The sequence below is a fragment of the Trichosurus vulpecula genome, chromosome 9 (assembly GCF_011100635.1).
Source record: "Trichosurus vulpecula isolate mTriVul1 chromosome 9, mTriVul1.pri, whole genome shotgun sequence".
In the NCBI taxonomy this organism is placed as follows: Eukaryota; Metazoa; Chordata; class Mammalia; order Diprotodontia; family Phalangeridae; genus Trichosurus; species Trichosurus vulpecula.
This window is the reverse complement of record NC_050581.1, coordinates 129,624,460-129,640,758: the sequence shown is the minus strand read 5'-3', so window position 1 is coordinate 129,640,758 and position 16,299 is coordinate 129,624,460. Positions and strand designations below refer to the sequence as shown.

Here is a 16,299-nt window from a genome sequence, read left to right as displayed (position 1 = left end):
GGGGCTCTTAGCATAGGATTTAGATGACTGTCTATGGTTGTTTAGTCAGTAAGTACCAAAGCGGGAATTTATACTCAGGTCCTCCTCAATCCAAGACTACCTTGCTATATCCTACCATGATGCCAAGAGACAGCTCACAGGCTTGTTAAAAGCCTCAAATTTATGCTGATAACACCATAAAAAGGAGGAAATCAGAGGAACTCTTAGTCTGGGGTTCTCCTCAAAGAGACTATTTTCTCACAACAGCAAAATCTCACTTCCACTAAAGTTGTAGTTATGTGCTTTAACTAGGCTCAGGGTTTTTCAACAGATTACCAATGACAGAAATCACTTAGTTTCAGAGATCCTCTGACTTGTCACATGACTGCTGAAAGATGGGGTGGGTATGGGAGAGACAACCTAGTTGACTGCGATTTTGACATCTTAGAAATATTATCTCATATAGTATTCCACCCATACAAATCACAACCTTTTCAGCACCTTCTTAGGCATCCTTTGTGGTTTTTGCTTCCATTTCCCCAGAAAGCCTTCAAGATCAAAGGATTAGACACTTCAGAGATAACCTAGACAGGCAAAAAAGCTAATGTGTTTGTAGGTTACATTAAAAGGGGCAAAACTTCTAAGAATGGGGAGTTGATAGACCCACTGTACACTGTCCTTGTTAGACCTTGACTAGAGTACTGTATCCAGTTCTCAGCACCATAATATAAGAAAGGTATTGATAAGATGGAAAACGTCTAGAAGAGGGCAACTCAGACATTGAAGGGCCTTAAAGCTTTGTCATACAAGGACCACGTGAAAGACCTGGACATGTTTAGTCTGGAGAAGGGACGGTTCAGGGGAGACATGATGCTGACTTCAGGTGTTTGAAAGACTATCATATAGGGGAGGCATTAGACTTGTTCTAGTTGGTGCCGGTGCTAAGAACTAGAACAAATGGTGGAAGATTTAAGTAGGCACATTTGGGATTAATGTCTGGAAAAATTCCTGACAATTGGACTTTTCCAAAGTGGAATCAGTTGCCTCAAGAGCTAGTGCACCACCACCCCCCTTCTTTGGAGGACTTTCAAGTAAAGGCTAAATGCCCATTGGTCAGGCATATTATAGTAGTCATTCTTTCATGTGTAGGTTGAATTAGACAATCACTTAATTTCCTTCTAACTCTCAAATTCTATGATCCTATGGTAAACTGACAGATGAAACCACTGAGGCTCAGAAGAGAATAAATAACTAATGCAAGAGATCTTCATCCTGCTCTTTTTATGTCAAGAGTATTAGTGTAGCATTAAAACAGTCCATGCATAGTCTTTCCTTCTTGACACATAACCACCTTCTTTTCTAGTTACACACATTACAGGGAGTGTTGCATCTTTGTCTTTCTATCCTAGATATGAATGCTAGTGATTTTGTTATTAATATCTATTATCTTGGTTGTTGTGAGGATCGTGTTAGATAGTACATATGAAGCATTTTGCAAACCTTAAACCCTATAAAAACGCTAGCTCTTCCTTATATCTTCCAAAACCCTCCTTTGTATTTTCATGCAGCAAAGAAAGGAAACACTGTATTCGCTAAGAGAAAGAGTAATAATTGAAAGATGAAGTACAGTTGATTGAATTCTAGTGAATACTCCTGCCTCCAAAGGTTGATTACAGCAACGCTAAACAATGAAAATAATCTGATGTGCCATCCACTAAATTCATTTTAGATGCTACAAGTATAACCAATGTTCAAGTTCAAGTATTTCAAAGGAGGAAATAGACTAAAAGTCAATTAAATAATTAGCGAGATTATCTCAGAGGTTTCAGACTTTATCTTTTGAAGTTGTCTTTCCCAGACTAGGTGACTTATACTGACATAAAAATATAAAATTGCAAAGCCTTAGCTCATTAGAGCTATATGTAATAATGCTCAGATAATTTCTTATCTTTCAGCTTTCAGAAGAATGTTATCCTCCTCTCCTGATCCAGGAAATAGGAATAGGCCCCTTGAAAAGTAAACTCAAAGGAAAACACACCTTGGTTTCTGAAGCAAGTCCCAATGCAGCAGGATTCTCAAGAGAAGAAGAGCTGTGCCCTGCAGGGCCATCGCCACGAAGATCCAACCCAAGAAATTCATTTCAAAAGGACTCACATAGGAATCAATGCCAAAGTTGTGGGTTAGGTCAAATTTAATCTGATTGTAGCAGAGTTCTATTAAACCTTGGCCCAGGCAAAATTGAGGGAAAATGGTAAAGACCCATTTGAGGACATTGTAGATATCCTGCAAATTCTGTAAGGTAAAGGAAAAGGGAGATCATTAAATACCTACACAAAGAACAATCATTACCCTAAATAGCTACTTTCCTCCATAAACCTCTTATTGCTAATCAGAAACAGTTTTACTGTGGCCATCTGTCTAGGACAAACTGATCCAGACCATAACATAATGTAACGGTTTAGAGAAGAGTTACAGGCATATTGCTTGTACAAAAGAAACATGTAGCTCCACTATGTTGTGAAGCAAAAAACTGGAAATTGTTTAAAAGAAAGCATGGTGTAGAGCAGGGCTGTCCAGCCTTAGGTTATCTTAGGGCCGCATTAAAATAAAATAATTATTCGAGGGCTGCACCCAGAATAAAAAATACAGTACACTAATAGAAAGTGGGGGAACGTGTGTCATCAATACGACAGGCGAAGGCGCAAAGCACGAAAGCAAACATACAACAACAAAGCGACAACACAACAGTATAAAAGTAGGTGCATACTGACTAGTCTGCATCATACAGACAGGACGCAAGCCACAGATCGATTGAAAATTCCATGCAATATGTTCCACCCATAATACTGCTTAAAAACACCAAAGAAACTGAACATCAATGAGATTATTAGTGATGGAATTTAAAAATCTAATACATATTCCATGAAAATTATTATTTTATTTTTTCGCTTATGAAAATTAAAACCCGCAGGTGGGCTTCATGAAATCGCACTGTGGGCTGCATGCGGCCCTCCAACGACATTTTGGATAGCCCTGGTATAGAGGAAAAAACCCTGGATTTTGAGCGATGAAAGGGCTGAATTCAAATTGTGTTTCTGATACTTTCTAGCTATATTATCATTCTGCATCATAGTACTCTCATCTGTAAAATGGTAGTAGATTTACTATAAAAAATAGGTTATATAATGTATGGAAAGCAATTTGTTGATTTGCATAGTATTTAAATGTCAGCTTTTAATAATTAAATCTATTTCAAAATAAGAGCATTCATGAGGATTAAGTGATAGGGAGAGGACAAAGGAAAAAGGGGTGATTTTTAGAGGGAACGCTACTCACATCAGATCTGGGTCAAAGAGAGAACAATATATACATTTAGAAGGGAATAAAAGTCTTGGAAATTTATAAAGAAATAGAGTGAGAGAATAGGATAAGGGGGGTGTAAAATGGGAGGTATAGAAGATTAACAAGGATGATATAAAGAGAGAAATGCGTGTGTGTATGTGTGGCTGTAAAGTCTTCTAAATTAGAGATACAAAAAAGAGAGGAAGGGGAAAGGGTGTGGAGGATGGTAAGGAAGAGATCTTTGGAGTGGGGGGGGAGTAGGTTAAGTAATAGGAGGACAAAGTAGTAGGTAGAAGTAAAGTAGAGGAGTCACGAGGTATAAGAAATAAAAGATACAAACAAAATAAAGATCAGGAGTAGAATTTATTACGGAAAAAAGCAGGGGTAGAAATCATGATCTTAGACAAAGTCAAAGCTAAAATAGATTTAATCAAAAGAGAAAAATAGGGAAACTATACTATATGTCATCCATATTAATCAATATTGTTTTAAACTATTTAAAATAACTAGACAGTATAAGGTTGGACCATTGCTGTGGTATAGAATATGATGAATTGGTAAACTTAGAAAAATATGGAAAGACTTTGACTTATGAAGGAAGACACATTTCACCCTCAGAGAAATAGAGGATACAGAAGTATAGTATGGTCTTATATGATTATAGATATACAAGCATATGTACATAAGTGTATGTATATAGGTATATATATGTATGTGTGTATATATGTGTGTGTATGTGTATGTATGTGCATGTGTGTAACTCCATGCTTAAGTGTAGCCTTCTTGGGGAAGGAAGGGATGAAGAGAGAAAAAAAGAAAAAAGTAAAAAGTGCATAGCCATAACAAAAGAAAACTTACAAGGAAGCAAAGAAAAGATGGACAGCTCACGTATTTATTATATAGGCTTTCTTGAAATGGAAATTTATTGCTTTATATTTTGAATCCTATCTTACATGCTGTTGTACACATGGAAATGCTTTTTTTTTCTTTACTAATTTAGTATCTAAATTTATAGTATGTTTCTTTTCCTTTTCTTGTGTACTTAAGTTTAAAATGAAAAAACAGTTTTAAAAATACTAGCAAGGAGATTGCCGCCATATATCACAAAGATCCTATATTATGACCCAATGGGAATACAGGGCCGCCTCAATATTAGTAAAATTATCAGCATAATTAACCATATCAGTAACAAAAAGTAACAAAAGTCATATGACCATCTCACAAATGCAGGAAAATCTTTTGACAAAATACAACACTCATTCCTATTAACAACACCAGAAAGTATAGAAATAAATGGAGCTTTCCTTAAAATGATAAATAGTTGGTTGTTGTCCTTCATTCTCAGAGACACTATGTTGTAGTCAAGGTACAGTGTGTCTGACTGTGGCTGATCAGGCCAATACAAGCTTGGAAGGCTTTACCACACGTTGGCTACAAATCGTCCAAATGAATATTTGAAGTAGAGATGTCTCCAAATTTGTGCATCTCAGATTATTTGAACTACTTCAATTATGCTTTACTTATAGGGTACAATGCCTTCTTTGATCCAGGCATGACATGCTGATCAGTCCTGTGTCAGTGTCTCCCATGTCTCTCAGTCGATTCCAAAGTTCTTCAGAGAGGCCTTGAGAGTGTCCTTGAAGTTCTTCTTCAGACCTCTGTGTAAGCACTTACCTTGTGTGAATTCTCCATAAAACAGGCTTTTAGGCAAACATATGTTTGGCATTCCAACAACATGGCCAGCCCATTGGAGTTGCACTCTCTGCAGTAACTTGAATGCTAGGCAGTTTAGCTCCAGAAAAAACCTCAGTGTTCAGTACCTTATCTTGACAGATGATCTTCAGAATCTTCCTAAGACAATTCGAATGGAAGCAATTCAATTTCCTAGCATGATGCTGGTAGACTGTCCAGGTTTCTCAGGGAAACGATGATGAGGTCAGTACAATGGCTCCACAGACTTTCAATTTGTCAGGTAGCCTTATACCTCTTTTCTCACACACTTTTCTTCAGAACCTTTCAAACACTGAACCAGCTCTGGTAATGTGTTCATCAACTTCATCATCTCTATGTACAGCCCTGGAAAGTAAGCCAAGGTAAGTGCACTTATCCACAGGATTCAACATTTCTCCATTTGCTGTAATGAATTGTTCCACATTCGAATGGTGTGGTGCTGGCCGGTAGAGAACTTCTATTTTCTTAGTGTTAAGTAGTAGGTCAAAATTAGCACGAGCCGCTGAGAATTAATCCATACTTCGTTGCATCTCAGCCTCAGAGGCTACAATGCATGCACAATCATCTGTGAACAAAACATCATGCACAAACTCCGCTATACTTTGGTCTTAGCTTGTAGACTTTTACCTTCAGTGCAGTAGCTGACCTTGATGCCATTTTTGTCTTCCTTAAAGGCATCCAACATAGCTAAAAATATCACACTAAAAAGCCTGGGAGCAAGCACATAGGCCTGCTTCACACCACTGGTGATCAGGAAAGCACGAGAATACCGTCCATCATCCAGAACCTATGCAAGCATGCCACCATGAAACTGATGTATGATAGTAGTGAACTTCTCTGGGCAACCAAATTTTGCCATGATTTTCCAATATATTACAGCAATACATCATAAAGATCAAATATTATTTCCAGGTTGGAATGTAGGGCTAGCTCAATACTAAAAGCATAATTGACTACATCAATAACAAAAACAACAAGTCACATGATTATCTCAATAGATGCAGAAAAGGCTTTAACAAAATGCAACACTCATTCCTATTTTAAAAAACACTACAAAGCAAAGGAATAAATGGAGCTTTACTTAAAATGATAAATAGTATCTATCTAAAACCATCAGCAAGCATTATCTCTAACAGGGATAAGTGAGAAGCCTTCCCCATAAGATTGAGGTGAAGCAAGGATGCCCATTATCACCACTATTATTCAATATTGTACTAGAAATGCTAGCTATAGAAGTAAGAGAAGAAAAAGAAATGGGAGGAATTAGATCAGGCAAGGAGGAAACAAAACTATCACTCTTTGCAGATGATTTGATGGTATACTTGAAGAATCTTGGAGAATCAATTTAAAAACCAGTTGAAATAATTAACAACTTTAGCAAAGTTGCAAGATATAAAACAAACACATAAATCATCAGGATTTCTATATATTACCAATAAGATCCAGCAGCAAGAGACAGAAAAATAAATTCCACTTAAGGTAACTATTTTCAGTCATTTCCAGTCAGGTCAACTCTTCATGACTGTACTTTGGGGTTTTCTTAGCAAAACTACTAGAGTGGTTTACCATTTCCTTCTCCAGCTCATTTAGAGATGAGGAAACTAAGGCAAATAGTGACTTGCCCAGGGTCACACAGCTAATTAGTGTCTGAGGTGGGATTGGAACTCAGGAAGAGGAGTATTCCTAACTCCAAGCCCAGTGCTCTATCCACTGAACCACCTAGACACTCCAAAAATAACTGTAGACAATTAAAAAGTGCTTAGGAGTTTATTTGTCACAACAAACCCAATAATTATATGAATACAATTACAAAACACTTTTCACACAATTAAAGTCTAACCTACACAACTGGAAAAAAAATATTAATTGCTCATGTATAGGCCAAGTCGATATAATAAAAATGACAATTCTACCTAAATCAATTTACTTAATCAGTGCCATACAAATCAAATTACCAAAAATTATTTTATAGAGCTAAAAAAAAATAAAATTTATGTAGAAGAACAAAAGGTCAAAAATATCAAGGAAATCAATGAAAAAAGTGTAAAGGAAGCTGGGTTAGCCATACCAGATCTCAAACTGTACTACAAGGTTGTAATTATCAAAACAATCTGGTACTGGCTAAGAAATAGAGTGGTAGATCAGTGGGATAGACTAGGTACAATACACAGTAGTCAATGGCCATAGTAACCTACATCCAAGCTTTGGGGACAAGAACTCTCTATTCAACAAAAACTGCTGGGAAAAGTAGAAAGCAGTTCAGCTAGGTACAGACCAACATCTCACAACATATACCAATGTAAGGTCAAAAAGGATAAATAATGTAGTCATCACAAATAAATCAGGGCACTATGGAATAGTTTACCTGTCAGATCTATGGATAATGAAGAATTTACGACAAACAAGAAATGCAGGATGCAAAATGGATAATTTCGATTGCATTAAATTAAAAAGGTTTTGCACAAACAGAACCAATGCAACCAAGATTAGAAAGAAAACATAAAACTGGGGAGAGGAGAGAGAATTTTACAGCTAGTTTCTCTGAAAGGGGCCTCATTTCTCAAATATGTGTTGAGTCAAATATATAAGGATAAAAGTCAGTTTCTAACTAAAAAATGATCAAAGGATATAAATGGGCAATTTTCAGATAAAGAAATCAAAGTTATCTATAGTGATATGAAAAATGTTTTAAATCACTGTTGATTAGAGAAAAGCAAATTAAATTAACTCTGAGGTACCACCTCACATCTATCAGATGGGGTAACATGAAGGAAAAGGGAATAATAAATACTGGAGGGGACATGGAAAAATTGGGACACTAATACACTGTTGGTGGAGTTGTGAATTGATCCAACTATTCTGGAGAGCAATTCGAAACTATGTCCAAAAGGCTATAAAGCTGCTCACACCCTTTGACCCATCAATAGCTCTACTATATCTATAACCCAGGGTGATGGATGCATGGATGGTTGCATGGAAGGAAGGAAGGAAGGAAGGAAGGAAGGAAGGAAGGAAGGAAGGAAGGAAGGAAGGAAGGAAAGAAGGAAAAAGGAAAGGACTTATATGTACAGAAATTCTTATAGCAGCTCTTTTTGTGGTGACAAAGAATTGGAAAGTGCCCATCAATTGAAGAATAGCTGAACAAGATGTGGTATAAGATTGTGATGGAATACTACTGTACTATAAGAAATAATGAACAGATTGTTGTTTTTTGTCCTTCATTCTCAAAAAGGACCAATGAGCAGAACAATTTCCGAAAAATCCAGAAAACTTACATGAACTGATGCAAAAAGAAGAGAGCAGAACCATAAGAACATTGTACACAGTAACAGCAATATTGTATAAGGATCAGCTGTGAATGACTTAGTTATTCGCAGCAATACAATGATCTAAGACAATTTTGAAGGATTCACAATGAAAAATGCTATCCACTTCCAGAACAAAAAACTGATAGAGTCTGAATGTAGATAGAAGCATATTTTTTTTACTTTTTTATCTTTCTTGGGTTTTTTTTCTTTTACAACATGACTAATATGCAAATATATTTTGCATGATTGCACATGTATAACCTACAAGTTGCTCTCCTCAGGAATAAGGAGGAGCAGAGAATTTGAAAATCAATTTTTAAAAAATGTTTAAAAAAATAGGCATTTTAAAAGTAGTCCTCTAGAAGAACAAATTTAGGGCAAAGAGATTTTGAGTTTTATTTTAGACCTGTTGAACTTGACAAGGTGCTGGAAGAACATACAACTGGAGATATCTAGTAGGTATCTGGGACTGTCAGGCTGGAACTTGGAAAAGATGTCAGAGCTGGAAATGGAGATTCAGGAATCAATGCCATGGAGATAATAGTTGGAACCCTGAGAGGAGAGATCACCAAGGGGAAGCATGTTATGGGGGGGGGGGCGGGGATAAGGGAGCTAAGAGAAGAGACTTAGGGAATGTTTCCATGTAGAATGTGAAGGAGTAAGGGGAGCAAACTAAAGGATCAGAAAAGGAGATATTAAATAAGTCAGCAAGCCAGTCTAGAATTTCATCAATAACATTTGGAGTTAACTCAATACAAGCAAGGTAAAAGTGGAAAAAAAACCCTAAGATCATTTCGAGCTCTCAGGAAAGCATCATTCACAGCCATACAAACACTATACAATCTGAATGAGAGTTATAACCATACATTTTATTCCCATTCTTCCTTGATTTTGCTTAATGATCACTCCAAATTTTTTTAAAAGGTTTCTCTTATAGTAAATCGGTATAATATATGATTCACTGCACTGCATATGCCAGAACTTAAATATAGAAGAATAGACTTGCAATTATCCAGGGAGTGTAATTAGTGGGAGAGAAGTGATTAAAATAATAGCCTTTGTTCATGTTCAAAAGAGGTACAGTAAACCTTGTCAATACTGTTGAAGCTAAACACCATTCCTTTTTTGTAAATGGTGGAAATATTTGTTACTATGGGTTTTCACATGAATCATCCTGTTTGTGGGATGTGCAATGTACAACTAAAATTAAAGAGACAAAAATAATATAACTATTATTGGAAAATAAAACTTACAAAATTATACAAATCAATGAAAATGGTTAGGGATCTTTATTACTCTACTACAATTGCTTATTAGCGGTCTGAATAGTGATATATGATGTTTGAGATAGCATTTTTTCCACAAACACTCAAGGCAGAATCAAATTAGCCATGACCTATAGCAACTAGAATAGGTACAATCAAAGTTTATAACTGAGTCCTTATTTCACTGTGAAATATTCATTATTAGTAGGGACTTGTTAATTCCATTGTAAAAATTATTTGAGTCCCACTGTCAATTGTTATAATTGTCAACTATTTTACATGCTAAGTTGGCACTGTAGTTGAGTTATATGTTTTAAGACTTTGGGCACTTGGCTAAGTATTACCTAGAGAATAATCATATAAGTACTATTGGTTTATGATATGCCTCTGTGTATATATGCCCGTGCTCAATGCTTCAAGAACCTCTGATTTCATCAGTGAAAATACATATAGATGCACACTTCTACTGATAAAAATCTTTACCCCTTTATAGCCGAGCAAACAGTTTTTAAAAATAAGTTGCGTAAGTGAAAAATATCTATCAATCAGTAATCAACTTGTGATAATGAGTCTCTCATCAGTGAGACTTTCCACTCTAGAGAAATGCTATCTATTACTACTACTTACTACTACTACTTCTTCTACTATGACTACTACATTTTAAGGCACTCTAACAAAGAAAGAACCAGATGGACAAAAGGCTATAAATATTTAGAGATCATACAAAGCATGAAGACAGATGTTTTGTTAATTTTAAAGGGTCAGTTTTGTATCTAAAAGGTAAAAGGTGCTCTCTATCAAAAAGTCTCCAGGTGGAGTTATTCTTGAGCTCCAGCTCAAGTAGCTATTTGCAATCAGCTGAAACAATGACTCACCCCAGGTTTTCACGTTAAAAGAAAATGTAATCAGAAAGTTCGGTGAGAAAATAGGGAACCTAGCAGTATCAGGTAATGTCTTAACTCCAGAAGGAAGTTAAAAGGAAATGGGTGTGACTCCAGAGAGACAATATCAGAGCAGGAAGGTTTTGTTCCAAAAGAAAGTTGGTATCCTGATTGATACCAACTCTTGAAAGCTCAAAGGGGACACTATCTACAGGCATTGCTACCTTATGGCTCGCAACAAAGTAAAGAATAAAAAGGCAGTGCTGAGTCTAAATTATACACATAGGGTACTGTTTGATTTATATCCATGCCCTTAACTCAGCAATGGGTTGTCCTTCAAACTGTCCATTTGTAAGTTGGCTCGCCCGGGGCACATTTGCCACAGAAGCAGCACTATAAATGGTGGTTAGATTCTCAGTTCCGCTTATTCTGGTCTAGTTAACTCACAATGTACCTGAACTCATCCAACTACCATTTTCTATCTTGTGAGAAGAGAAAGTCTGTTCAGAATTCAACTACTCTTCCCCTCTCTTGTCACTGGGCAATCTCCCTCACTCTGCACAACCCCTGATGGAAGCATTTGTCAGTTTATAGTACTAACAATAATTGTTTAAAAACAATTTCACATATATCTCAGTCGAGCCTCACAGCAAGCCTATGTAGCAACTAGTAAAAAATATTAACTCCATTTTACAGGTAGAGGGGAAGTGTGGAATGAGGGGTAAAATGCTGGACACAATGGCGTGGGTTTGAGCCCTGTTTCTGACACAATACTTTCTATAGAACCCTGGGAAAGTAATTCACACTTCCAGTGTTCTAGACCGCAGCCCTCAGACTTAGAGGTGAGCAGCGGTTCCCAAGCCAGATTAAAATGTAATTGGGAAATATTTAACTGAATAAATGAAAATACAACAAAGCAGAATTAACATTACATATTAAAACTGTTTAATAGGTGTCTCACAGCAATCCTTATGCATGGATTAGTGACCCCTGTTTCTTTTTCAAAATTTATAGCACTGCTCTAGATACCAATAACAATAATCATAGTGATGGTGATGACAATACCTAACATTTGCAGGGAGATTTAAGGTTTACAAACTGCTTTGCAAATAGGCCATTTTATCCTCACAGCAAACCCTGTGAAGAAGTTGTTAGTCCCTCCACCCACCCATTTTACAGATGAGGAACTTAAGACAGGTTTAATGACTTACCCAGTGTCATGTAGCCACCAAATGTCTAAGGCAGGATTTGAATTTTGGTCCCCTTGACTAAAGGCCCAGCCCCTATCCACTGTGCCAGCTAGCCACGCCTAGACAATTCTAAGACTGTAAGTTACAGACAATGTAGTAACTTATATTGGTAGAGAGTGCTTCTTCAAGCTTCTTCAGTGAGTTCCCTACTCCTATCAAATCCCAGGTCCAGTAACTCTCCAGTTCCTGTTTTATAGGTGAAAAAGCTAAAGCCCAAGAAGGTAGATGTTAATTGTTTTCTTAGGTGACTAGTAGGGAAGGAAGTCAAGTTTCAAACTCAGGTTTTCTAATTCCAGGCTCAATAATTTTTTACACAAAAGTATCCCCTAAAGAATCAAAAGATTCACAAGAATTGAACAAATCAAGCAAAAGAAAAGATGCAGAGTCCCAGCCTCAAAGATAATAAAATTGCTAAAGCATGAGCATGTTGTTTTGGTGTTTTCTACTAAGTTGCCTTTCTTTCCCTCCAACCCTGGTGAGAATCAATCTGGAGTGCGCCTGGTCTAAAGGCCTGTGCATGATAATCAATTAAGGGAGTTGGCCGAGGGCAGTGAACAAAGCTCATTCTCTTGCAGAGGAAGCTCCCCAGCTGCTGGCCACCTAGGTGGCCACTAACAAAGGAATTTTATTTTAATGCATCCCTTCAGAAACTATGCCACAAAGCCCTTAACAAGAGTACAGAGAAAAATTAAGTCCATCTCAAAAAATCCTATAAATGTATGAACTCTGGCCCCCTGGAATGCCTGGGGCTTTGGGCAAGTACTGCCCATACGCATCATGCTGTTAAAGCATCTGCATCAAAGGCGATACTATTCCTATCTGTCTATGTTTTCTAAATATTCCAAAGCATATTTATGCCATCCTGACTCTCCCCCAACTCTTCATCTAACTAAGTTAAAATCAGACATATCTCCATGAAAATTGTTCAGGTTTGAAGTACCCCATCTCTTAAGATAGCACTACTTTCCAAAAGGAAACTCAATGCATCTTTCCAGGTTTTGTGGTTTCAGAGCCAGTATTCTATTAACATTTACTCCAGAAATTAATCTGGCTTTGTCGAACCCTTGGGAGAAGTAGGTTCACTAACCTGTTCTTTGGAGACCACAGCAAGTAATCTCGGCATTATTGTCATTAACATAGTGCAAAGGCCAAAGATAAAGTTTAAAGAGATGTAAGAGATGAAAGCCACATCAGAACTGGAAAAGATTCGGGATAGAAGATACATCCATGGTAGAGTTGCATAACTACAAAAGAAAATGGAAAAGAATATAGAGTTATTTGACAATTACTACAGTTCTATTATAACATTTATAACTAATCTATATGTAAATTAGATCTGTGGTTCCATTGACATAAGAAATTCTCAGATTGTAAATAACTTCTACTAACAGAGATCAGCAGCTTCATCAAGGACTTACATTTTAGTGGGGCAGAGAGAGTTAAGTGACCTGGACATGGAGAAACAACACGTGTCAGAGGCAGGACTGGAACCCAGGTCTTTTTGACTCGAAAATCACCTTCTATCCATTATAATATGTTGTCTCCTTATATATTATTTATAAACATACATAGGTACATATATAAAATACTATTCACATGACAGAATATTATAAGCTGCATTTCTAACATTACCCACAGATTCCCTGAAGTCCAAATTTTATAGACAGGACAACATGAAGGGGGGTTAAAAATACACGTGCCAAAATCTAGTCATGCTATTCTCTGGAAAATTTTCCCTATCACAAGCTAGGAAAGTGTTCAATAAGTCCCTGAAATAGATTTTAAAATAATAATAAATTCCTGGATGATCCAAGGATCTGAAGTCCTGACTTCATTTGGCTTTTCCACTCAGTTTCTTGATTTTTCAGAACCATTTCAGCCAGTTACAGGGATCTGACATTTAGAACTATACTCCTTCAGAATGCCACCTGAGGAGTCGGTGACTTTAACTTTGAAAGCATTGCCATTTCCCTAAGAGTTCCATATATCAGTCCTCCCTTCTCCTTCACCCCCACCTCCACCCACCCACCCACCCACCAATGCACAAGATAACAGTACTCTTAGGATAAGCATGTCATTTTTATCATGGAGTGATTTATTGCTTCAGCTTGCACAATCTCAGTGTGGTTTAAATAACTGAGGTTTTCCTAATGTTTTACCCATCCCTGAAAATGATGACAGTGGAACATGAAGTGAATGATGACAAATTCTTAAGAGCTGCCAAAGATAGAGATTTCTTAGCATGTTCTCTGTATTCTTAAGACATCAATTATGTTCTGAATTCATTCATCAGTCACTCTGTGGCATTCACACATTTCAAAAGCTAACAAGCCAAAAATGTCACAGATGAAGTTATATGGATCTTTTGCAAATGATATGTACTGTCCATTATTAAGGGAGGAAAAATTTAGAAGTTGGTTATTTATAAGACAGTAGTAGAGAACAGAGAATGTATTCAACAGAAAAGTTTTAAAGTAACTACTGTGTAAAAAAAACCCATTAGGAAATAAGTTAAAGACATTCACTCACTTATAATACCTAAATCGTGACTTTCAAATAAATAGGAATGTAAACACTACTGTCTGAAATGAAGCACATAACACGTAATGACATTTCTAGAAGTATAAAAGTATAAATTGAATCCATGCATTTCCTAAAGCACAGGTCTGGATCATATCATTCTACGATTCAAAAAAATTCAGTGGCTTCCTTCTGCTACTAGGATAAAATACAAACTCCTCTACTTAGCAATAAGTTCTTTTACAGCACAGATGTCAAACATGTGGCTGCGGGCTTCTCCCTTCTTGAAGCAGATTAAAATGTAATTGGGAAATATTTAACAAAATAAATAACAACACAGAAGAACACAGATGCTGTTAATGTGGTTTTCTAAGCCAATATGTAGCCCACAGGAATCTTTATGTATGGGTCAGTCACCCCCATTTCTATTTGACTTTGACACTACCACTTTACAATCTTGGTCCACTTGACCTTGTTATATACTACTCCACTTCATACACTCTGCATTCCAGCCAAAAGGGTTTACTAGGTGATCTTCACGCACAATAATCTATATCTCCTCTCTGTCTACAAACAGTCTGTCTATGCTATCTGGAATGTACTCCCTCCTCACTTTCCCTTCTTAGACTCTAGAAATATTCAGATGTAGCTCAAGTGTCATCTTTTAAAGAAGATTTTTCTTGCTTCCCTTCCCATGTTAGTACCTTTACAAAAAAATAAAATCTTATATTTGCCTTGTATACGTATATGTGTGTGTATGTACATATGCGTATGTACATTTTCTTATGTTTATGTGTGTGTTCCTATAGGGCAAGAGTTGCTTCATTCATATCTTTGTATCCTCAGCACCTTAACATAGTGCTTGATACATAGTAGATGATCAATGATTGATTGATTGGAAAACATGTTGAGTTTTCTAAAGACTATCTTAAAATTAAAAATATATAGGTGGTCAAAAATTTCATTATTCCATAAACAAACTTAAAAAGGCAATTTCTACCTTGAGAAAATGATTAGACATGGCACTGAGAGCCAGAAGATATGGGTTATGCTCTCAAGTAATTTATAATATCTTTGCCTATAGCAAAATTTCATTTTTAAGGAACATGTAGCCCTGGAATGCCCTTACACATACTCATGCAGGCAGAATACCTACAACGTACTCAACATGGCACTCATACCATCCCCTTCTCTCTCTCTGAGCCCCAACCTACACTTGAGCTTATGAAGCTCTTTTAGTTCAGGACCATCCTTAACAAGACACTGTGAAAATAACACATTCTTTGAGCAGGAGAGAAATATTATCGACATTGCACTTGTCCAGTGACAAGCAATTCCCTTATTCCAAAGAACTGCAGAAGTCCTCACGTTGGCTCTGTGGGCATGACAGACAATGCCCAGCCAGCTCTTCACTCAAAAGGATTCAGCTTTCTCCAATCAGCTTCTAGAAAAGCAAAACCTCTTCTCCAGAAAGCACAGTTCATAGTAAAACATGCAAAAACTGTATTCTCTCTGTTTCTCCTTCTGAAACCAGAAAAAGTAAGTAGAGGTCAGCTAGTCACTCTTTAAAGTTTCCCCTCTCTAAGACTGCATAGCACTCTAGAGCTATAAGCTAAACATCTCTAAATACATTAGCAGGCTTCAGCTCTCCTCCAGTCAGCATAGGAGCTGAAATGCTCCCTGGCTGAATAGCCCTTTCTGCAGTCAATCATCAAAGCAATCCCTGCCTCTCTTCCAGAGAACATGCTCCCAACAAGGCAACTGAAGAATCAGTTCACCGCAGCTAGCAGCTTGTCTATTAGCCTTCAATATCTTCTCCCTCCGGCTTCTTCTGACTCCCTCATGTGCTCAGCTTCTTCCCTTACATCTTTCTATCTTTTCCTCCAGCTTTTCTCTCTTCTTCTGCCTTCAGTCTCAAATCAGATCCTTCTGGTGGTCAGTTACTTATCTTTGCCTTATGAGATAAAACTCAAGAAACAGATTTTAAGTTATAACCCATCCATCCATGTAACATCTTCCCACA

The 16,299-nt window shown here is 36.9% G+C and overlaps 1 protein-coding gene across 1 annotated transcript in view; it reads right to left on the bottom strand.

Annotated features, from left to right (window-relative positions):
• The window catches only part of ABCA13 (ATP binding cassette subfamily A member 13), a 519,839-nt gene that overhangs the window by 122,092 nt on the left and 381,448 nt on the right, over window positions 1-16,299 (bottom strand). Inside the window, exons 57-58 of the mRNA XM_036739641.1 lie at window positions 12,844-13,000; window positions 2,018-2,271 (exon numbers count right to left, since the gene is read on the bottom strand). Coding sequence (XP_036595536.1) covers window positions 2,018-2,271; window positions 12,844-13,000 — 411 coding nt within the window. The remainder of the gene's footprint in view (window positions 1-2,017; window positions 2,272-12,843; window positions 13,001-16,299) is intronic.